The sequence below is a fragment of the Schistocerca cancellata genome, chromosome 4 (genome assembly GCF_023864275.1).
Source record: "Schistocerca cancellata isolate TAMUIC-IGC-003103 chromosome 4, iqSchCanc2.1, whole genome shotgun sequence".
Lineage (NCBI taxonomy): Eukaryota > Metazoa > Arthropoda > Insecta > Orthoptera > Acrididae > Schistocerca > Schistocerca cancellata.
This window is the reverse complement of record NC_064629.1, coordinates 826,837,578-826,862,428: the sequence shown is the minus strand read 5'-3', so window position 1 is coordinate 826,862,428 and position 24,851 is coordinate 826,837,578. Positions and strand designations below refer to the sequence as shown.

The window sequence follows — 24,851 nt, the reverse complement described above, 5'->3', positions numbered from 1 at the left end:
CACTGTGTTGTTTAAAGTTATTATTAGTGCTTTACATCTCGTTTCTTTTCCTTTTAGAAGTGATTCTTCATACAACTTTTTGTCAGGAATTTGTATGTTTTCGTCAAGCCACAGTGAGTAACTGTGGTCTAATGGGTTTAACTTGGTATTTTGATTTCTTTTAGTGAATGTATGCGGTAAACAATGTGAATACATTGCAGTGCAGGCTCTATAGCAATGTAGGCACATTCCACATTTTGAGGCCCATGTATGGATTCATGGAGAACTTAATACTGTTCAAAAGTGATATTTAAGGTATTGAATTAGGTTTAAAGCAACAAAATTGCTCATTTTTTAAGCTACCAAGTGGAAGGGAGTCACCAATGCCAGTGTTAGCAAACATCTGCAGGGGTGTCTCATTACTGTTACATGGACTTAGCACAGAGGAACTATATTCACTTCATAACTCTTCCCCTGACATTCTGAACTCTAATTTGTGTCATTGACGGTTGAGATGAAGTTCTTCAGAGATGTTTGTGTAGTGAAAAAGTTTTATTCACAAAGCAGACATCTATGACCATTAACACAGCTTACTGACTGTACCTTGTGAGATGGCTTGATGTGTAAAGGTTTTCTTCAGAGTTTGTTAAAGAATTTCTTTTAACAATTTGCAGCTACATTAAATAAAATGGAAATAACAGCGTGGAATGCACTGGTCTGCACTGCGATTAGAACTGACAACTCGCACTGCACTTGGATCACTAGACGTGTGTGGAACCACTGAATTAATGAGATGGTGATAGGAGATGAACTCTCTTGTCCAGTATTGGTTGCTGAGCCTCATAATGCTACGTTAAAGGTAAGAATAGTTGTTACTTATTTGAAGTGCAGCATTTCTGGAGTCCAAAAATTAAATTTTCTGTCTCTGTGTCTCGTTTCACATGAGGATTATGTAGTGTAAGTCATCAAAGTGGAAAGGGAATGCCAAGTGATTTTAGAGGATAATTCAGGACCACATTCAGAAGTAAATGCACTATCTCAGGGTTGCCAAGTATTTGCTGTGATGTTGCCAATTCTTAGCTGTGGTAGAGGCAACTATGTGTCAAAATGCTTGCTGTGCTCATTTTATATGGACCCACGGAGGGAAGACGCGAATGCGTTTGGTATTTATGCAGCATTATCTCCTGATGCTTTTTAACGTCACCTTTCAGGCTATCTATATTTAAGGCACTGAATTAGATTTAATCTAGAATTCCTCATTTTTTGAAGTTTTCTGGTATGGAAGGGGGCTGTTAATGCCACTGTTATATAATTTCGGCACAGGGATAGCAAAGCTAGTGATATTAGTTCCGCTTAGGCAGCATACAGTATGTGAAATATTTAAGTATATAATTTTCCATTACGATAAAATATCCCCAAAATAGAAATGAATAAAACACTTACTTTGACAGTTTGGAACAAAAACTTATTTCAGTAGAATAAAAAGTAATTGAAAATCAACCTTCCCCCCCCCCCCCCGCCCCCCCCCCCCGCCCCCCCACCCCTCACATGTCATGAAACGATATCAAACACTTTTGCACCTCAGTATCGACTGTGTCTGTATAGTCTTGTGTGCCACATACAACTATAATTTCATGACTATCATGAGAATGCAGAGGTATTTTTGTGGGGATGGAAGCAAGAAGAAACACACAGTAATCAATGCATTTAAGGATTCACAAGAGAAGAAACTAAGAATTATGTTCATTAACAAAGAAACTAAGCTGTAAATTTTGACACTGTGCAATTCTGCGCCTTTATATGTTTTTCACTTTGAGCTCTATACATCTAATGCATACTAACTATCCTGTTCACCCAATCTAGCAAGAGACAGTGTGCTACATCAGATGTCCAGATCCGATCATGCACGATTCCCGCTACAGAAATGCATACTTCTCGCCAGTAATGTAGTCAAGACTTTTGTAACGTCATAGGCATTGTTTTGGCAACTCTGTTGTCATAACAGATTTGTGGGTGTGGGGCCGATTGATCCTGCTAAATTCACTTGACTTTTTCTTGTCACGTCGATGAAACATTCTGAACAATTTCCACTTAAGAAACAAGATTGGGTTAATAGAGTAATATTTCTTGATTCCAAAAAAGGTTGTTTCATGCATGAGTTACCACTATTCTCACCTTTCATGTTGTGAGGTATTTACCTCTGCTATGATTGTGGCAGTGAAAGAATGTTTACTGCAGCAATGCCTTGTCCACAAGGTTGTAAAGTACTCATTGGAAAACTGTAGCTGGTTTTGAAGTAAGTTACAATTTTGTTGCAAAAGCTGTATCTTATCACATCCTTTCACTACAATTTTAATAGAACTTTTAAATGTTCGAAGTAAGTGACGAATCTTAACCCTCCATGCTAGTTGTCTCCTGGGAATCTTTCAGGAGTAGTCATAGTTGTCTGCTTCGTGAAAACCAACTTACATCATCAACAAAGCAAGAGAAAGTCTCTGAACAGGTTCAAAGCAACTGTCAGTGACAAGAATCTGTATTTTGTTCATCAATTCAGTATTGAAGACGATGGAGTAAATCACGGAAGCAATAAATGAGCTTGTTAGTATGCATTAACTGTGGTAGATATTGAGGTGAAAAACGCATGAAAGTGCACAACTGCAAATTTGCTGCCTATTTTTTCTATTTTGTTTCTGCTTCAGTAGTCAGATATTCTGTTTCTTCCTATAAATTCACAACTGGGTTTATTTCTCTGTGACATCAATGCATTAAGTCTATTATCCATAATATCTCAACATTTTGGTGGTATTCTTCATATTAGAGTTGTGTGTGACACAAGACCAGACACAGTGTGGGATCCTTACCAGATAGGATTGACAGAGTAAATTGAAAAAGTTCAACGAAGGGTAGCACATTTTGTATTATTGCAAAATAGGGGAGAGAGTGTCACTGAAATGATACAGGATTTGGGATGGACATCATTAAAACGAAGGCATTTTTTGCTGTGGAGGAATCTTCTCATGAAATTCCAATCGCCAGCTTTCTCATCCTAATGTGAAAATATTTTGTTGATGCTGACCTACATAGGGAGAAACGATCACCATGATAAAATAAAAATAAAATAAAAGAACGGAAATAAGAGCTCGTATGGAAAGATATAGGTGTTCATTCTTTCCGCGTGCTATACGAGATTGTAATAATAAAGAGTTGTGAAGGTGGTTTGACGAACCCTCTGCCAGGCACTTAAGAGATTTACAGAGTATCGACATAGATGTAGATAGTCTGTTTGAGGCTAGCAGTGCATAGTATATTACAGTTTCTTGACATTTTGGGCAAGGTCATTTTACACAAGTTTAAGTTTTGTTTAAACAAGCTGTGCAACTCATTTGTATTTTTCAAGGGTGTAATTTGCTGTCAGTGTGAAGCCTTTTCTTAGATCTGTGTCTGGTACCATTGCTGTACTGAGGGCTGGTTGAAGCAGGCTGTATATAGCAGTGAGGACATTGTGGGTTGTCCGTGAAGTTCTTCGTATTGCTAGTGCATTTGATACTTGTCAATATTGCTGATGATGTTTGGCACCTCATAATTGTTCACCCACTTTCGGGATTGGTGCTGAGTGATCCTGCTAAATTCTCGTAATATTCTCTTTTCATACTAAAAATGTAATCTGAACAGTCATCACGTTTGTATGATATAAAGGTTGTAAATTTGATTTTTTGACCCTAGGAAGGTAATTTCACACTTATATTTCAGTTGGTTTGTGTTTCATGTTGTGAACTGGCTGTGTTAACTACCGCCAGAGCATTGGCAGAGAGTTAAATGAAGCAATGTCATGTTTGCTCCAGGGCGCCATGCTCTTACAAGGACCTGAGACAAGGGTTAGTTGCTAATTCAGATCTCATTGGACTACCAATGTGCATCATCTCAGTTTTTCCTTTTCACTCAGCAAATAGCCAGAACAGTATTCAGTAATGAAATGCTGAGAAAACTTTGCATTGCTTCAACAGAATGATCAACCTATTTTTATTTATTTTTATTTTTAATTATCAACCTTCTTCTGTGACGCAGTAAATTTCATTCGTTTTTAGTTTGTTAGTATTACTATTACTATCACAACAACAACAATAATAATTATTATTAAACAACAACAATAATAATAATAATTATTATTTATTCACTTGCAAGGGCTTTCCTATTGCTATTTGGTCCCGGTTCACAATGCCATTGAATCTGGAAGAACAGAATGTGGGTTGTTTTGCCACACAGGATGCGCACATTTACCTTAGCATCTCATTTCATTTCTAGGGCAATAGGAAAAGCCCAGTAATTAAAGATGACAACAAGAGGCCAATGACACATGCAGAACTCTGCAACAATCGAATGTGTTGTATGGGCTCCGCTACTACTGCAGATAGCTACGAATTTGTGATCATGACAAACGTTTACCGCTGGCTCAGCTGCTGGTTATAGTGTTACAACTAAATAGAAGACTGTGTTTGATAACATTGCTGTTTGAATGAGCTATGCCAATGAATAAATTATACAATTTGTAAGATTTTTGTCAGCCTTGATCAGATCTCTAGTGGGAGCAGACATAGTGATCTGCTTTACGAGTAACAAGCAACAACACACAAAAAAGTCAAAAAGTCACTGGAAATATTCGAAGGAACCATCAGTGGCATGATATGGATTTTTTTCATCATTGAGGGATAAAACAAGAAGGGGACATTACGAAAGCAATGAACAGGATACGTATTTGCATTATATGTATAGTTCTCAATGTTAAAAAAATATGAAGGTGCAGAATTGCACATTTCCAATATTTACAGTTTAGTTTCTGTATTAATGAACATAATTTTAAGTTTCTCCTCTTTTGAATCCTCAAATGAATTGATTAATGTGTGGTATCAAAAAATTAGTTAACTGTGTTTCTTCTTGCTTTCCTTCACCACCAACATACTTCTGCATTTTTGTGGTAGTCATGAAATTCTGTATGTATTTGGCGCAAGACTGCACGTAGACACATTTGATTTCGAGGCGCAAAGTCTTTGATATCTTACTGTTTGATGGTGTGTTAGGGAAGATTGATTTCCAATTATTTTTCATTCCACTGAAATAAGTTTTTGTTCCAAACTGTCAAAGTAAGAGTTTTAGCCATTTATATTTTGGGGGAATTGTAATAGTGATGGAAAATCATATACCTAAATATTTCACATGCCTTATGGTGCTCAAGCGGAGACTGGTATCATTAGCTTTGCTATCCCTGCATTGAAATTATATAACACTGGCATTAATATCACCTTTCCATGGTGGAAAGCTTCAAAAAATGAGGAATTCTAGATTAAATATTATTGAATTCCTTAAATACAGATAGCGTGATAGGTGACATTCAAAAGCATCAGGAGAGAATACTGCATACATACCAAATGCCCTTACACTTTCCCTCTGAGAGCCATATAAGATGAGCATAACAAGCATTTTGCTACATAGCTGTTCCAGACACGCCTAAGACTTGGTGACATTGTTGCAAATATTTGGCAACCCTGTGATAGTGTGCTTACTTCTGAATTGTTCCATTAAATTCGTTTCAGTTTGATGATATAGTCCTCCAGATATAATCCTCATGTAAGATGAGACACAGAGACAGAAAATTTAATTTTCTTCTCTCCAGGAGTGCTGTACTTCACATAAGTAGTAAAATGGATGAGACAGACCACCTCCCAGCAGCATCACATTAACTCAGTGTTTCCACACATGCAAAAAAAATTGATTGATGAATCGCTTCTAAAAGAAAAAGAAATGAGATATAAAGCATTAGTAATAACATTAAACAACATAGTGAGGTATTCTAAGTGGATCAAAAACTATAAAATTAATTTTGAGCCATACTCACGTCTTGCATATTACTGTAATACAGTGCTCATCATGTAAAAATAGTTCATCTGCCTCTGTTACTATCAAGTGTGAAATGAAAATCATAGACTTTTTGTGGAGTGTCACTCAACAACAATAAACCATTTTATACTTTTCAAGTGGTAGCTGATGCTTTCTACACAAGGTGAAGGAGGGCAGCTCCACTGCAGCAACCACTGCCAGGAGCCAGCAAATGGGTCCTGGAGCGGTCTGACGCATGCAGCATTCAAAGGCAGACAATCTGCCAAGAAATTTGTCACAAAAATGTTATTGTATGGAAGAGTTATTACTGGTGTGTCAGAAAGTGAAAAACAAACTGTACCACCATAATGTTTAGGATTTCCATATTCAGATGAAAGGCACTATAAAAATTTAGGCAACAGGCCAGTTCAATTGCAAGATGCATTCAGGCAACATGTTGTGTACTGCTAGACCATGGGTGTAGATGTAGTATAATAACTCAAGCAGAAAACAAGACTTCCTTCAGGAACTGCCACAGCCTACTGTGTGCCAGATTGTGCAGATATGTGGATATAGAGAATTATCACTGTTGTCATGTTATTTGTTCCATGTTGTTATCAGTGCAGACCTAAACTTCGTGGCAGGCAGTTACCATCTGGGTTTTAAGTCAAAGTGTGTACATAACAAATTACTGGAGACATTTTGTTGGTATGCGATATACCTGGTGTACTATCAAATATGATAGAGAAATATGTAGCTTTAGAAATTTTCTTTAACATCTCTATTCTGCCTTGATCTCAAAGTAGTTTGATGAATTCGCTTTGACTCCATGGAGAAAGATGAGACACACCATAGCTGTCGGTCTGCTGAAATTTGTGAAGATGATTCACAGTTGGCTCAAATTCAAATTGCTTGAAAGTTTTGAGGAAAAATCCAGTTATTACTTCCACAAGGATCTTGTGAGTGTCCACGCAAGGGTAAAGATTATCTGCCCAAATACAGTAAGAATTCTTGTTAATACAGCCTTCCAGTTCTAAGTGACATATTTTTTGTAGTCTCATTTTAAGTGCTCTCCAGATTTCAAATGCTTCAACACAGTGACAACTTTTTTCAAGATCTAATACCCTGGGGTTAGCTTTTTCCACGTTTTAAAACCACGTGGCTCTACAAAAGAACTTCTCCCTTTATTTTTTTAAACCATGCAAGAAAAGCAATATATAGCATATTTCACAGGAGAATACGACAACCCTGTCCTTAAAACTCAATTGCCATTTTCTAACTTCATATAAAATGAATCCTTAAAAAATGATCTGCCAGTATTATATGTTGAAAAAAAAATGCATATAAACAACCAATTAATAAACACAACTAGTTGGTAACTAGTGTAGAAAATTTTTAGTCGTCATAGTGGCACTACTGAAGGCTAGAAGGGAACCAAGGCTACAGTAGGTGGTGGTACATCTGTACCAGTCAGAAAGGGAATGACAAACAGGACAGAATGTGCACAATAAGCCCTGTAGCTAGCCAGAAACCACTGTTACGAGAAATACTGAGTGGGATATTCATGCTGTCCCAGCCTATTTACACTCCTGGAAATTGAAATAAGAACACCGTGAATTCATTGTCCCAGGAAGGGGAAACTTTATTGACACGTTCCTGGGGTCAGATACATCACATGATCACACTGACAGAACCACAGGCACATAGACACAGGCAACAGAGCATGCACAATGTCGGCACTAGTACAGTGTATATCCACCTTTCGCAGCAATGCAGGCTGCTATTCTCCCATGGAGACGATCGTAGAGATGCTGGATGTAGTCCTGTGGAACGGCTTGCCATGCCATTTCCACCTGGCGCCTCAGTTTGACCAGCGTTCGTGCTGGACGTGCAGACCGCGTGAGACAACGCTTCATCCAGTCCCAAACATGCTCAATGGGGGACAGATCCGGAGATCTTGCTGGCCAGGGCAGTTGACTTACACCTTCTAGAGCACGTTGGGTGGCACGGGATACATGCGGACGTGCATTGTCCTGTTGAAACAGCAAGTTCCCTTGCCGGTCTAGGAATGGTAGAACGATGGGTTCGATGACGGTTTGGATGTACCGTGCACTATTCAGTGTCCCCTCGACGATCACCAGTGGTGTACGGCCAGTGTAGGAGATCGCTCCCCACACCATGATGCCGGGTGTTGGCCCTGTGTGCCTCGGTCGTATGCAGTCCTGATTGTGGCGCTCACCTGCACGGCGCCAAACACGCATATGACCATCATTGGCACCAAGGCAGAAGTGACTCTCATCGCTGAAGACGACACGTCTCCATTCGTCCCTCCATTCACGCCTGTCGCGACACCACTGGAGGCAGGCTGCACGATGTTGGGGCGTGAGCGGAAGACGGCCTAACGGTGTGCGGGACCGTAGCCCAGCTTCATGGAGACGGTTGCGAATGGTCCTCGCCGATACCCCAGGAGCAACAGTGTCCCTAATTTGCTGGGAAGTGGCGGTGCGGTCCCCTACGGCACTGCGTAGGATCCTACGGTCTTGGCGTGCATCCGTGCGTCGCTGCGGTCCGGTCCCTGGTCGACGGGCTCGTGCACCTTCCGCCGACCACTGGCGACAACATCGATGTACTGTGGAGACCTCACGCCCCACGTGTTGAGCAATTCGGCGGTACGTCCACCCGGCCTCCCGCATGCCCACTATACGCCCTCGCTCAAAGTCCGTCAACTGCACATACGGTTCACGTCCACGCTGTCGCGGCATGTTACCAGTGTTAAAGGCTGCGATGGAGCTCCGTATGCCACGGCAAACTGGCTGACACTGACGGCGGCGGTGCACAAATGCTGCGCAGCTAGCGCCATTCGACGGCCAACACCGCGGTTCCTGGTGTGTCCACTGTGCCGTGCGTGTGATCATTGCTTGTACAGCCCTCTCGCAGTGTCCAGAGCAAGTATGGTGGGTCTGACACACCGGTGTCAATGTGTTCTTTTTTTCATTTCCAGGAGTGTATTTAGATTATGAAGTTTTCTAGGCTACATTAAATACAAAAAAAAGTGTCTTAACAGACATTTAAGTGGACAAATACAAAAAATACACACCATTGTTTGCAAAAACTAAAATAATTATGGAGAAAACACTTGCTTGGGGTTACTCAGATATCCTTCTTGGGTACGTAACGGTTAAGACCAATCTCAATATCTACTGTTTCTTGTGGGGAAATTCACTAAAACTGCAGGATGTATGGACAGTTTCTCCCTGAAGCTTTTTAAGAATATTTTTATTACAAAGTTTTACAGGTTTCTTCTCTTCTCTCTCTCTCTCTCTCTCTCTCTCTCTCTCTCTCTCTCTCTCTCTCTCTCTCTCTCTTCTTTTCATATTTTTTTTTCTTCAAAAAACACCTTGCTGCACTTGAGTGAATGATTTGCGCAGTGATTTGTTCACTTTTCCAGTATTTTGTATGTCACCACTGATAACGGGATCATTCTTCAGTTCATCTGCCAAAACTCTCCATGAGCTCTGCTCTCTCTTCAGGGGGTGACCAAGTTCCATTCCTCATGAACACTTGAAATAAGCTGGTTTTTGTTGTGTGACCAAGGTTCTTTGAAGACTATATCCTTTAGTCTTGTTCACAGGTGTTCTATAGGTTTAGGTCTGACCCGTTCCAGGCAGCTCTTTGCAAACAGTAGGGAATGTTCTTTCCATAAGTGCCATTGTTTGTTTGGTTGTGTGAATTGTCACTCCATCATACATAAGAACGGAATTGTCCAGATTTGTGAAAATACCATTCTGGACTGCTTCTGCTCCCTAGTAATAATCAGCATTGATGGTCCTTTCTGCATCAACCACGCACAGTTCAGTTTTTCCATAGCCACAGATGCCGTCGGCAACCGGTGTCTCCAAGCCTTGCTTTTTTTGTATGGATTTGTATGGATTCAGGAATTTTGTGTGTGGGTCTATGGATAAAGCTCTACTGTATACTCTCTTCTGTAAACAGAATGTGTATACTTTTCCTTATTCCTGCAGGGTTGGCATCACAGGAAACATCAGACATTATTCTTTTACAAAGTGCCTGATGATCAACAACATTTTTTTCTGGCAGCATAGGATCTTTTTCATTGGACATAAGCATGTTTTCCCCAGGATTATCTATGAACAGTCTTTTACATTTATCCTACTGATGGTCTTCTGTCTTTGCTCATAGTCATAAGAGAAATTCAGACTTTGATAGCTGCCAGAGAACAGATGACAGTTTTAACGTTTACCATATGTCTGAGTTATTTATAGTGCTTGCTGTGAGTTTTGTTGGTGTCCAACTCTCTTATTGTCACAAACATTGCCATCAGCTCCATTAACCCAAACTCTAACAGTTTTTGGACCAACACTCAACTTTTAAGCAATTTTGGTGTTAGACATTCCAGTGACATGGAGGCCTTAAATCTGAGAATGAATGTGTGCATGTTTTGGGCCCATTTTAATGACACACTTAGGCGAAAAAACACACACACACACACACACACACACACACAGATAACCACAGAGCAGTGTACAAAGATAAAAATTAATTTAAATAAGCACTGTGTAAATGTATTAAGTTGAAGCAAATTAAACTTTTACAAGACTGTATTTTTTCTCTCTCTAACCAAAATTTAGAGATAACATTAACTATTTTTCAGTGTCATCAGGTGAGAACATGAATATATAAAAAAAAGTACTGAATGACAGATTTTTCATTAACTTACTAAGTATAGGTGTGTTAAATTTATGAAAATGGTCTACTTAGAAGAATGGACCACCATAACATCACTTGCAAGCTGCAACTGTGGGAATGTGATCACAATGATTAATCAAGTAATACAGACTAGCATAAAGTTCATACAGTCAGCACCATCTGTCTGTGTAAAGTGGTACTACCTCTACAGAGCATCAACCCTCGGTGATTCTGTTAGTAACAAACAACTTCTTGTCCACCTGTACTCTGGGAACAGCAGCGCTTTTATTGCAAAGTGTTTCCAGTAAAAAAGCTGCCATTTCCACAATTCAAAAATGAATTTTTACTAACTAAACTTTCTTATGCACCGTTCTATAAAATAGAAATATTATTTACATGTGCATTATATCCAGAGGCTACTTTTTTATGTCTTTCAGTCCTGGTGTAGGCTACTAGGGAGAACCGTTATTTCTGAACTGAAACATAATAATGGAGTCATGAAGCAAGCAAGAGTACTTGTTTTGCGCATGCACTCAAGGTAAAAGTGGGCCACTCCAACAAATCGGAAATCTCATGACCTGCCGCCACCACCACCACCACCACCACCAGCACCACCACCACCATCACCATCTACATGTACATTCATACTCCACCAGCCACCCAACGGTGTGTGGCGGAGGGCACTTTATGTGCCACTGTCATTACCTCCCTTTTCTGTTCCAGTCGCATATGGTTCGCGGGAAGAACGACTGTCTGAAAGCCTCCATGCACGCTCGAATCTCTAATTTTACATTCGTGATCTCCTCGGGAAGTATAAGTAGGGGGATACCTCATCCAGAAACGCACCCTCTCGAAACCCAGCGAGCAAGCTACACCGCGATGCAGAGCGCCTCTCTTGCAGAGTCTGCCACTTGAGTTTGCTAAACATCTCCGTAACACTATCACGGTTACCAAATAACACTGTGACGAAACGCGCCACTCTTCTTTGGATCTTCTCTATCTCCTCTGTCAACCCGATCTGGTACGGATCCCACCGCCAAGGTACCTCACTCTGTGTATATGAACATCAATATTGTAACACAGAGCACAGCTCAGTAAGCTACACTGACTAATAGAAGTTTTAAAAAGTTCACAAGTTGTGATAATTAACACAGATGTTTGTATAATACATGATGTACTGTAATGAGAAAGTACTGGACATAAGATGTGCACATTTCAACTATGTGGCACCAAACCTGAAAATACTGAACAAAGGATATGCACTCATTGATGCCCAGTTACAGTCTCAGAACTAACATAGATTTATACATTTTTGACTACTGGGCACTAACTGTCTGGCATAGTAACTGTGCTAATTAGAAACATGTCCACAACTGATAGAGAAATGTCAGATTTTGGGTTAATTTCGGAAATGCAATGTTCCTTCTCTGTGTCACTTTCTACCATATACTGTCCAAACTGTAAGTTCACACAATTGTGTCCCAAGTTATCTGGTCTCATTTCAATGAATGTAAATATTGTGTATACATTTGGTGTAACAAAGCCACTGTGACGGTGTTACAACTCGTGATGTATCTGTATACAACAGTTTTAATTCATAAATGATGACAAAGGATATTGAGCGTGTGGGAGAGCATTTAGATTTAATCTTAGATCTGTAGCCAGTTAACAGTCTGCCTATGAAGAAAATCGTCAAAAATACCATGGTCAATCAAAATGTATCCCACTGGACAGTATAGCTAGGCAACTGTAAATCACTACAGAAGTAATTTTTTATGTGAAAACAATAGTTCTTTGGCGATGTCTCTTAAAGTGTGATCCATTTGATTCATTGCACAGCACCAATCACCTATTTTTGTTTCAATGATACCAATACAATTTTGGAAAGGTTTGGGGTTAATTATTACACCAGGGCTGCTTGTTGTTACGGCACAACTGTCCATACCAATTGACCAATTTCTGAGGTCATCGGTGCTTCATGTGGTCAAAAGGTACCCTGCAGCTTGACCAACAATTAACAGCATTGTATCTTGGTAACATTTGTTTCATGTTCAAGAAAGTATATGAAAATCCTCCCCCCCCCCCCCCCCCCCTGCAGCCCCTCTTTCACCAGCTATTATTCAACATGTTGCTGCTTCTTTCAGTGCAGAGATCCTGAAAGAAAGCCTGCATTTCATCAGATCGTTTTCACTCTCAAAATTGAAATAAAATATCCAGATTTCATCACACACTATGACTCCATAAAAAAATTCTGGAGTGACTACTTATAAATTTGAAAGATCATTACATTCTGTCATCCTGGTTTTCATTGTCTTCCTTGTCAACAGCTGTGGGACCTGGCAATCATAACTCTTGCTTTACTCCAATCTCTCAGTTAATATTAATACAGATCCTTTTCCCATACATGCGTGCTTCATGAGATGTTTTGTATAGGCAAAAACTATTCACTGCTCAAAAGAAAGTGGTTAGAGTAATGTGTGGGGCTCATAGTTGCATATCTTGTAGGCTTATGTTTAAAAGGTTAGGAATACTTACAACAGCCTCAAAGTACATTTACTCAGTAATGAAATTTGCTCTCAACAACATGGACCAGCGTGACATTCATGATTATAATACCAAAAGAAAGACAGACTTACACTATCCTCTACTTAACCTATCTTTGGCATAGAAAGGGGTAAAATATGCTGTTGTGAAACTTTTCGATAAATTACCAGATGAAATAAAATTTCCGACAGACAGCAGTAATAGTTTCAAAAATAAATTGAAATCTTATCTCCTTGACAACTCCTTCTATACCATAGATGAATTTTTGAATAGGAATAAATAAATATATAGGTATAATATATGCATTTTGTGCCATTTAAGGGAATAGAGTAGGTAACAAAAAAAAAATTTCTTAAGGATCTGTGATTCGTGTGTGCGTTTTGTATGCACATGACACATTCCACATCATAATTGTCACTGTGAGGTTGATCAATGAAACATGTAATTAGCTAACTATAATAGATGTTTGTAGTATGAATCTTTAACTCTGCAGTAGAATGTACGATGTTATTGTATTTCCTTTTAGATTGTAACTCATTGTTAAACTGGGACTCAGATCTGGGTCTGTCTCTTCTTTCACGGACAGTTGTGTGGGTAACACATTTGTCAACATGTACTTTTTTTCCAGGACTGCCAATCCAGTGAAGAATATGGCAGTGTCTCTGTAAAGTTTCTGATACACAGGTTGAAGCTGTGAGACATGTTGAGTGTCATATCTGGATATCTCAGTTGTTAACAGTATTGCCGCCCCCAGGGGCTCAGCATTCATTTGCTGGGTACGGGCTTGGCGACCCCGGGGTTCCTGAGCTGGGGACTGGTAAGCGCCACCAGTCCCCCGTCACCGTAAGCTCTGAGTACACTTCAGTGACCACCGTGCGGCGCGGCGGTGGAATGCTGTGTGTCTCAGGGAATGGGGATCTTGGCTTGACCGCCCGGATCGCGAGGATGGAACAAACCTCTATAAAAAAAACCTCAATCTTCCGGTGTGCTCCGCGCCTATGAGATGCATGGCTGTTGAGGTGGAACAGTCGCAAGCGGGCAACCTCTGGGGCACCTGCCACACCCCAGTTGTATAAGGCTTACTCAGGCACGCGGGGCTCTGTCTGAGCGGACCTTTAGTTTTCTAGCTGCTCGTGGGATTGAGATGGAACCCTCGAACTTTTCTTCTTTTCCTCCCAGCGGAAAGGGTGGGCCGCTGGTAGGTTCTAACACCCAATCTAACAAGAGGGCTCGTGTAGCCAGTCCTCCTGATTCAGGTACTAGTAACAGAACGCATTCTGCTTCTCAGAATGTGTTTCTCATAATTAAAAGAAAAGATGGGAGTTTTGAAAAAGTTTCGCCATTTTATATACAGAATTGCTTAGAGGGTATTGCTGGCACGTTAAAGTCTGTAAAGCGCTTGCGCAATGGCACCTTGCTGGTTGAAACATCTAGCTTCCAGCAAGTCCAGAACCTTCAGAAGGCACAATTTCTTGGGGAGTTTGCGATAGAGACTGAATTTCACACCACCTTGAACTACAGCAACGGTGTTGTGACTTGCAGAGATCTCGTCGACATCCCCCAAGACGAACTGAAGTCTGAATGGTCCCGGGAAGGAATTGTCGACGTGCAACACGTTATGAAACGGGTGGATGGTGCTCTCATAAAAACTGACTCATTTATTCATACGTTTAACAGCACCAAATTGCCAGAGCATGTGAAGGCAGGTTTCCTACGTCTCAGTGTACGGCCTTATTATCCCAACCCCATGCGGTGTTTTAAATGCCAACACTTTGGTCACACTACTCTCGGCTGTAAAGGGGAAGCCACTTGCGGGAAATGTGGTAAAGCCGCTCATGAGGGAGTTGATTGCTCCTCTCCTCCCAAGTGTGTCAACTGCTCTGGGGATCACCCTGTGTGGAGTAGGGAATGCAGTGTTTTCCTTGAGGAACGGAAGATCCAGGAACTTAAAACCACTAAACGCATCCCGTATGGCGAGGCAAAGAAAATCTACAAGTCCATGCAGCCGCCCACGTTCGCTGCCTCCTTTTCTTCCGTTCTCAAACAGCCTGTCTTGAAAACCGATGCCGCTACCCAAACGGAGGTTGCTACTGTCAGCACTAGCACCTGCGTTTGTCAGTGTACATGTGCTGCTGCCATTCCTGTGAAGCCTGCTGCTCCCCCCGGCCTTCTGACCAGGCTGTGGTAGCTGACATCATGGAACTTCCTGCCCCTTTCCGGGTCCAGTCTTGTGTACTGCCCAGTGCTGCTACACCCCCTACTGCTTCTGAGGTTTTGGCTCCAATGCCACCTCAGGCCAGAAAATCGAAGCCAAAGACAAAGGTGAAGACTCGCCCACTAAAGGAGACTGAAGTTCTACAGTCTGCTGATGTGGATGTCATTCTCTCTGATGTCTCTCTCGACTCCTCTTCTGAGGCGATGGAGGTAGATGTCAGACTGGGGCAATCGTCTCGCCCCAAAACTGAGCCTCCACATGTTGTGGGCTCTCCTCCCCAACAGAAAGTGCGACTGAAGGTACTCCCGCCCTGATAGATGGCTCCCATTATTCAGTGGAACATGAATGGATTCCGGGCACATGTGGAGGAACTGCACCTCCTAGCACGGCAACGCCCCCTGTGATTGTGTTTACAGGAAACACATCTAAAACAATCTGATGCTCCTGTACTCAGGGGCTATAGGTTGTATCGCAAAGATGACCTGGCTGGAGACAGGGCCAAAGGCGGAGTCGCCGTGTTTGTCGATAATGATCACCACTCCTCTGCTCTCCCCCTGGATACTGACCTGCAAGCAGTTGCAGTTGCAGTTGCAATTTATTCCGGTCGGAGGCTTACCGTTTGCTCCCTTTATTTACCCCCTCTGGATGCAGTGAACTTAGAGGCTCTCACAAACCTTATCGACCAACTCCCCCGCCCATTTCTCCTCATGGGAGACTTCAATGCCCATCATGTCCTGTGGGGCTCCACTTCTATTTGCGCTCGAGGTCGAATTTTGGAGGGCCTCCTAACATCTCAAGTGTTGTGCATCCTCAACACAGGTACTCCGACTCATTTCTCTAGTGCTACAGGGTCATTCTCAGCCATTGACCTGTCTTTCTGCTCTCCAACCCTCACTGACTCCTTTCACTGGGAGGTCATTGACGACCTACATTCCAGCGATCACTTCCCTATCCGCATTCATCTCCTGGATGGTGTATTGCTGGAGCAGCGGCCATCATCGTGGATGATTGGCAGGGCTAACTGGCCACTGTTCACTCGGTTGGCTGTCTTTGACCGCCACAACAGCGTACAGGAATGGGTGGATCACATCACGCTTGTGATCCACCATGCTGCTGACCTGTCCATACCACAGTCTTCTGGCACTCTTAAGCGGCGCCTTGTGCCTTGGTGGACAGAAGAGTGCCGTTCAGCCATCCGTGACAGGCGTGCGGCTCTTCGACGATTTAAATGCCGCCCAACAGCGGTCAATCTTACCGCCTTTCGTATCGCGAGAGCCAGGACACGCCGTGTCATTAAAGAGAGCAAGAAAAGGTCATGGCAGGAGTTTCTGGACTCCATCAACCGTTCCACTTGTTCCACAAAGGTATGGGAAGCCATCCGGAGGATTTCCGGTAAACGCAGCCGTTTACCAATAGCTGCAGTCCTGAACCAGGGATGCCTCCAAACGACACCCAGTGCCATAGCTCAGTCGCTGGCAGAGCATTTTGCACAAAGTACTGCCACTGCAACCCAGGATCCAGCGTTTCGTCGCTACCGTGCGACTGTCGAAAGAGCGAATTTGAACTTTCGGTCGAACGGTTCTGAGGCCTACAACTCCCCTTTCTCCATGTGGGAACTTGAGTCGGCTCTTACTGAGACTTCTGACACTGCACCAGGTTACGACCGCATCCGGTACTCCATGCTTAGACATCTGCCAGCGGCGTCAAAGGAAATCCTCCTTGAATGTTTTAATCTCATATGGTACACAGGAGTGTTCCCAACCTCGTGGAGGGAGGCAATCCTCATCCCTCTCCTCAAACCAGGAAAGGACCGCACATGTCCCAGTAGTTATCGTAGTATCGCCTTGACAAGCTGTGTCGGAAAGACCCTGAAACGGATGGTTAACCGTCGTCTGGTCTGGCTGCTAGAGACCAGACAGCTCCTTAGCCGCTTTCAGTGCGGATTCCGAAAATTTCGATCCACAGTCGACAACCTGACCCTCCTCGAGGCGGCTATTCACCAGGCTTTCCTCTGTCAGCATCACTGTATCGGTATCTTCTTTGATATCAGTAAGGCATATGATACTGCTTGGAGACACTGTATTCTTGCACAACTGCATCAATGGGGCTTTCGTGGCCGCCTCCCTATTTTCATTCGGTCTTTCCTGTCTCAGCGGTTTTTTCGGACCCGCGTTGGTAACACACTGTCTGATCGCTTTGAGCAAGAGAACGGTGTCCCCCAGGGCAGTGTTTTAAGCGTTACCCTCTTTGCCATAGCAATCAACAGTATAACGTCTACAGTGAGGAGTCCAGTACAGTGCTCCTTGTTTGTGGACGACTTTGCTGTTTTCTGTTCCTCCTCTAGTGTTGCATCCGCGAGCCGTCAATTGCAACTAACGGTGCGGCGGTTAGAGGAGTGGGCTGCAAAGACGGGTTTTAGGTTTTCTGCCGATAAGTGTGTTTGTGTTCATTTTAATCGTTCTCGTCGTCTTTTTACGTTGCCTTCCTTGCATATGGGGGATACTGTCCTACAGTTTGGAGACACAGTGCGGTTTCTAGGCCTAATTTTTGACTCCAGGTTGTCATGGTTGCCACACCTACGTGACTTGAAAGCCAGAACGCTGAAGGCACTGAACATCCTCAAGTGCGTCAGCCACAGGTCTTGGGGAGCGGACAGGGCGTGTCTCCTTCAGTTTTATCGAGCTTTCGTGCGCTCACGGCTGGACTATGGCTGCACAGTATATGGGTCAGCGAGGCCGTCTTATTTGCGGATCCTTGATGCTGTTCACCATGCTGGGATTCGACTGGCTACGGGTGCTTATCGGACCAGTCTCGTACCCAGCCTCTGTGCTGAGGCTGGCGAACCGCCACTTACCATCCGGCGGCAGCTCCTGCTGGTGCGCCAAGCTTGTAAGTTTCTTGCAGCTCCCAGCTCGCCTGCTCACCATCTTGTTGCCCATCCACCTCTGGATCGCCTTTTTCCCCGCCGTCCCTGGGCTACGTTGCCGTTTGGGATCAGAGTGCACCGTGTGCTTGAGTCCCTCGGTGTGGAGTCTGTACAACCCCAAATCCTGGGTTTTAACCACCTGCCACCCTGGTTACTGAAGAGGCCACGTGTGATTTTAGATTTATTCCAGTACAAGAGAGATTGCACTCCTGCCACCGTTTTTAATGCAGCATTTTCTGCTATTTTATCTGAGCACCACGACTATGTAGCTGTTTTTACGGATGGGTCGAAACAAGGGGATTCCGTGGGTTGCTCAGTTGTTTTTCCGGATCGTGTCCTCAAGGTCCGCCTGCCTCAGACTTTTACTGTCTTTGATGCAGAATTGTCTGCGATCTTGCGGGCACTGGAGCCGATGAGACTTTCTTCCTCTCTTAAATTTCTTGTCTGTTCCGATTCACTCAGTGCCCTTCAATCATTGCACCATTTGTATCTGGCGGATAAAGTAGTCCAGACCATCCAGGATGCCCTCCTCCGACTACAGCGACTGGGGAAGGTTGTAGCTTTCTGCTGGGTTTTGGGGCATGTCGGCATTGCTGGGAATGAAAGGGCAGATCTCGCAGTCAAGGAGGCGTGTCTTGATCCACACGTATCTCAGTGTGCTATCCCGTTGCATGCACTCACCTCGCTGTTGAGCTCCCGAGTCATGTGTCGGTGGGAGGATGAGTGGCTGGAAGTGACTGACAATAAGCTCCGTTTAGTCAAGCCCACAACGCGTGTGTGGTGTACTTCCTTTCAGCCCCATCGACGGGACGAGGTTCTCCTCACTCGGCTTCGAATAGGCCACAGCCCTATGACGCATGGCTTCCTGCTCCGGCGAGAAGAGCCTCCATTGTGTGGTGCTTGCGGCGTCCAGGTCACTGTGAGACACATTTTACTGGATTGTGTTTTATTTTCTGACCAGCGGGCCTCGGCTGATTTGCCAGTGGACCTGCCAACTCTTTTAGGCAACACTCGGACGAATGTGGTTAAAGTTTAATGTTTTTACAAAGATTTTAGGGAGAGGATTTTAATTTGCTCACTGTGTGACAAGCTCGCCCATCTTTTATGTAAGTGGCCAGCCAATGACACTTTCCTGTGTCATTCTTGTTGCTATGTTTTCCCTTCCCTTAGGTTTTACTTTCATATGTAGTAATTTCCCTCTTTTCCAGCTTTCTTTGAATGTGTTTTTCAGTTTTATTAGGTCTCTCCACATTCGTTCCTTTTAATGTGTGTCAGGGCGCTGATGACCTCGATGTTGAGCGCCCATAAACCCCAACCCACACAACAGTATTGCCCGTGAAGTTGATAAACAGAGACAAAGACAGAGAGAGAGAGGGGGGGGGGGGGTGGATTCAGTTAAATAAAGCTGTACACAAACAATTTTTATCTTGAGTATCTCTTAGTGTGTGTTAAAATAAGGCAAAGCTGTCATCAATCTGAAGGTGTTTTGAGCACCACAGTGCTTTACTAGACATAACTGTTGGAGAAGGTATGCAACTGCCTTCCTTCTTCCAACTTACTTGCCCAGCCAGTTGTAGGGGAACATACCATTGTACATCAACTCCGAGCTGCAGTGCAACTCTACTTTTTTCACACTAACAAACCCTGCCAGAGACGGAAGGAGTATTTGAAAATCAAATGCCTGCTCACCAATATGAGCTTGAGGACTAATACTGCCACCAGAGAAATTTAGTGCACACCATGAATGTAAATGTTAGTTAAGTAACAAAATTATACTTCTCCCTGCCTCTGTCACTCCCCCCCCCTCCCTCTGTCGTGCTTCCCCTCTCCCCCACTCCCCACCCACTCCCCTCCTCCTCCTCCCTCCTACTTACTCCTCCCTCCTACTTCCCATTTCTTCTCTCCCACTTCCCCCTCCCTCTCAGTTTCCCTTCTCCCCTACTTCCCTCTCTCTCCCTCTTATTTGTCGTCCCACTTGCCCTCCCGTCCCACTTGGCCCTCCGTGCCACTTACTGCCCATCCTACTTTCCCTTCCCTCCCACTTACCCCCTGCCCTACTTTCCCTACCCTCCCACTTCCCCCCTGCCCTACTTCCCCTACCCTCCCACTTCCCCCAGCCTCGTACTTGCCCACTCCCTCCCACTTCCCCCAGCCTCGTACTCGCCCACTCCCTCCCACTTCCCCCAGCCACGTACTCGCCCCCTCGCTCCCACTTCCCCCAGCCTCGTACTCGCCCCCTCGCTCCCACTTCACCCAGCCTCGTACTCGCCCCCTCGCTCCCACTTCCCCAGCCTCGTACTCGCCCCCTCCCTCCCACTTCCCCCAGCCTCGTACTCGCCCCCTCCCTCCCACTTCCCCCAGCCTCGTACTCGCCCCCTTCCTCCCACTTCCCCCAGCCTCGTACTCGCCCCCACCCTCCCACTTCCCCCAGCCTCGTACTCGCCCCCACCCACCCACTTCCCCCAGCCTCGTACTCGCCCCCTCCCTCCCACTTTCCCCAGCCTCGTACTCGCCCCCTCCCTCCCACTTTCCCCAGCCTCGTACTCGCCCCCTCCCTCCCACTTTCCCCAGACTCATACTCGCCCCCTCCCTCCCACTTCCCTCAGCCTCGCACTCCCCCTCCCTCCCACTTCATCCAGCCTCGCCCTCCCTCGCCTCGCACTCCCCCTCCCTCCCCTCGCACTCCCCCTCCCTCCCTCGCACTCCCCCTCCCTCCCTCGCACTCCCCCTCCCCCTCCCTCCCTCGCACTCCCCCTCCCCCTCCCTCCCTCGCACTCCCCCTCCCTCCCTCGCACTCCCCCTCCCTCCCTCGCACTCCCCCTCCCTCCCTCGCACTCCCCCTCCATCCCTCGCACTCCCCCTCCCTCGCACTCCCCCTCCCTCGCACTCCCCCTCCCTCGCACTCCCCCCAGCCTCGCACTCCCCCTCCCTCGCACTCCCCCCAGCCTCGCACTCCCCCCAGCCTCGCACTCCCCCCAGCCTCGCACTCCCCCCAGCCCTGCACTCCCCCCAGCCTCCCACTCCCCCCAGCCTTGCACTCCCCCCTCCCTCCCATTCCCCCCAGCCTCGCACTCCCCCTCCCTCCCACTCCCCCTCCCTCCCACTCCCCCTCCCTCCCACTCCCCCTCCCTCCCACTCCCCCTGCCGCGCACTCCCCTCCCTCCCTCCCACTCCCCCTCCCTCCCACTCCCCCTCCCTCCCACCCCCTCCCCCTTCCTCCCACTCCCCCCAGCCTCGCAGACCCCCATCCCCCTCCCTCCCACTCCCCCCAGCCTCGCACTCCCCCCTCCCACTCCCCCCAGCCTCGCACTCCTCCCTCCCCCTCCCTCCCACTCCCCCAGCCTCGCACACTCCCCCTCCCTCTCACTCCCTCTCCCCCTCCCTCCCACTCCCCCCAGCCTTGCACTCCCCCTCCCACTCCCTCCCACTCCTCCAGCCTTGCACTCCCCCTCCCACTCCCCCAGCCTTGCACTCCCCCTCCCACTCCCCCCAGCCTCGCACTCCCCCTCCCCTCCCTCCCACTCCTCCCAGCCTCGCACTCCCCCCTCACCCTCCACTCCCTCCCACTTCCCCCAGCCTCGTACTCCCCCCTCCCCCTCCCCCTCCCTCCCACTTCCCCCAGCCTCGCACACCCCTCGTCCCCCTCCCTCCCACTTCCCCCAGCCTCGCACTCCACCCCTCATCCCTCCCTCCCACTTCCCCCAGTCTCGCACTCCCCCTCCCTCCTACTTTCCCCTCCCTCCCACTTTCCCCTTCCTCCTGCTCCCCCTCTCTCCAACTTATTATTCAATCCATCTACCCCAGCCTCGCACACTCCCCCTCCCTCTCACTCCCTCTCCCCCTCCCTCCCACTCCCCCCAGCCTTGCACTCCCCCTCCCACTCCCTCCCACTCCCCCAGCCTTGCACTCCCCCTCCCCCTCCCACTCCCTCCCACTCCCCCAGCCTTGCACTCCCCCTCCCACTCCCCCAGCCTCGCACTCCCCCTCCCACTCCCCCAGCCTCGCACTCCCCCTCCCCCTCCCTCCCACTCCTCCCAGCCTCGCACTCCCCCCTCACCCTCCACTCCCTCCCACTTCCCCCAGCCTCGTACTCCCCCCTCCCCCTCCCCCTCCCTCCCACTTCCCCCAGCCTCGCACACCCCTCGTCCCCCTCCCTCCCACTTCCCCCAGCCTCGCACTCCACCCTTCATCCCTCCCTCCCACTTCCCCCAGTCTCGCACTCCCCCTCCCTCCTACTTTCCCCTCCCTCCCACTTTCCCCTTCCTCCTGCTCCCCCTCTCTCCAACTTATTATTCAATCCATCTACCCCCGCCCTAACTTGTACATATCTCCCTCCCTCTTCCACCTCCCAACCTTATACAGCCCTCCCTCCTTCACCTTCCTCTCCTTTACAGCCCTCCCCTCCCTCCCTCCCTCCCTCCCTCCCTCCTTCCTTCCTTCCTTCCCTCCCCCTTCTCCACCTCCCAACCATCTACAGCCTTCCCTCCCCCCTCTTCCTTCTCCCAAGCTCCCACTGCCCTCCCACTCTAGTTTCCCTTTTCATGTTTCATACCCTCATCTTTGAATCTTTGCTTTAAATAAATATGTGTGCCCATACTATGATTTTAAAAACTGACTTATTTAACAGATTTTGCCTACATTCTCTACTACAATAATTGCTTCTTTTATACATAAAAGACAAAAAAAAAAGCTGAAAAATGTAGGATGGAGGGGACAGCCATCTTATATTTCTAATTAATGTATTCTTTCATAAAATGTAAATGTAGTTGTTGTCATGGTTATCACATACTCACAGATGATGGTTTGTGAATTTAAATAGATTTCTGTTATATGTGCCTGTTTTTCCAGGAAATTTGATTTGAAAGGTTCCACAGTGGATCGAGAAGCCTCTGACAAAGAAAGGGAAAAGGATTTGCCAACACTTAAAGATAATGATTTTGTCAAAGAAGGGATGAAAATTTACATTGGTGATGATGCAAAAGAGAAATTGCTGGAAACGCTAACTGCAGATGTTGAGGTACTTTTCTTTGATATTACTACTTTACCATGTATTTATCAGAACATTTGGTTCTTGCATTTACTACTAAAATTATGAGAGATTTTTTCCTCGATGTTTAATTTTGAGGCTGAAATTAACAGATTCATTGGGGAATCTGCTTATCTTTTAGGTTTCTGTGACTTAATATTGAAAAGCAATACCCATGAAAGGAGCCTGCAGTACGTATTGCTCACTCTACTAATTTCAGGATTGGGATGTAACAGTTGTCAGATTGGCAATAGTATTTTGCATCTTGTGTTGTAGTGTGGAAAGTGGGAATAGATATTCTATCATGTCATCCTTAAGGGAAGCTAATTGTTTTGAATTAGGAAATACTGTTTGAATTATGTGAAATAATTCTGAATTATATGCTATATTATTTTAAAGGTTACCTTTTTCTGAAGTTACATGAAGCCACAAAAAAATGCATTTTGTCTTTTTTGTCCATTTTAATCTTACTACTAGATCTACATCTCCATTCCCTCTCCCATTACAACTACATATGTATTGTATATAAGAAGTCTTTTCAGAAAATTCCCGAACATTCGTAATTTTGCACCAATTCTGTGTTGGAGCAAATTGTGGGTGGCATCCCTGCACACACCTGTATTTAATGTGTGACTGCCGTAAGTTTCGTCATTGTATGTCTTTTAGTTATTGTTCAGTACTGTATTGAATAGAATGTTGTGTTGCACAATTTGTGAATTTCAAGATGCCAGAGTTAGAGGAGCAGATTGTAACATTTCTGTTGGATCATATCATTAAATCCTGAGACAGCATCCTGGAATGCATCATGTTGACACCAGGTTCGTCCCACGGCTCATAGTCGAGATAAGCAAGACATTCGCCTCTCAATCTGTGAAGAGCTTTCGTATTGTGCAGATGACAACTAAATGTTCCTTAAGAGAATCAAAACTGGTGATGAGATGTGGGTCTACGGTTATGATACTGAGACCAAGGTTCACTCTTCACTATGGCTCAGGAAAGGTTCTCAAAGACCAAGAAAAGGTCATCATGTTAGCTCAAATGTCAAAGCCATGCTGATAGTTTTCTTTGACTTTGAAGGATTAGTTTGTCATGAATTCGTGCCACAGGGACAAGCTGTTAATCGATAGCAGTGTGGGACATGCTGCAATGCCTGCTAGTAAATGTGAAATGTGGCGAGACAATTCGTGGCTCTTGCATCACGATAATGCACCTGCACATTCCTCCCTTTCAGTCTTCACAGTCGGTCAGGGAAGGTTCTCCAAGACCAAAAAAAGCTCATCAGGTCAGGTCAAGTCAAGTCAAATGTCAAAGCCGTGCTGATAGTTTGCTTTGACATTTAAGGATTAGTTCATCATGAATTCATGCCCCAGGGACAAACTGTTAATCGATGGTACTATTGGGACATGTTGCAATGCCTGCAAATAATTGTGAGAAGGAAATGGCCTGAAATGTGGTGAGACAATTTATGGCTCTTGCATCGTAAAAGCATACCTGCACACTCATCCCTATTGGCGTGTGACTGTGGCACAAAACATGAAATCACTGTTCTGCCTCATCCTCCTCACTCTCCAGACCTGGCACCT

General features: G+C 45.4%; 1 protein-coding gene across 2 annotated transcripts in view; it reads left to right on the top strand.

Moving 5' to 3' along the window:
• LOC126184873 (phosphatidylinositol 5-phosphate 4-kinase type-2 alpha) overlaps positions 1-24,851 on the top strand; it is a 100,578-nt gene that overhangs the window by 61,222 nt on the left and 14,505 nt on the right. For both annotated transcript variants that reach the window (XM_049927496.1, XM_049927497.1), the window contains exon 6: positions 23,091-23,259. In XM_049927496.1, the coding sequence (XP_049783453.1) occupies positions 23,091-23,259 (169 nt within the window). The remainder of the gene's footprint in view (positions 1-23,090; positions 23,260-24,851) is intronic.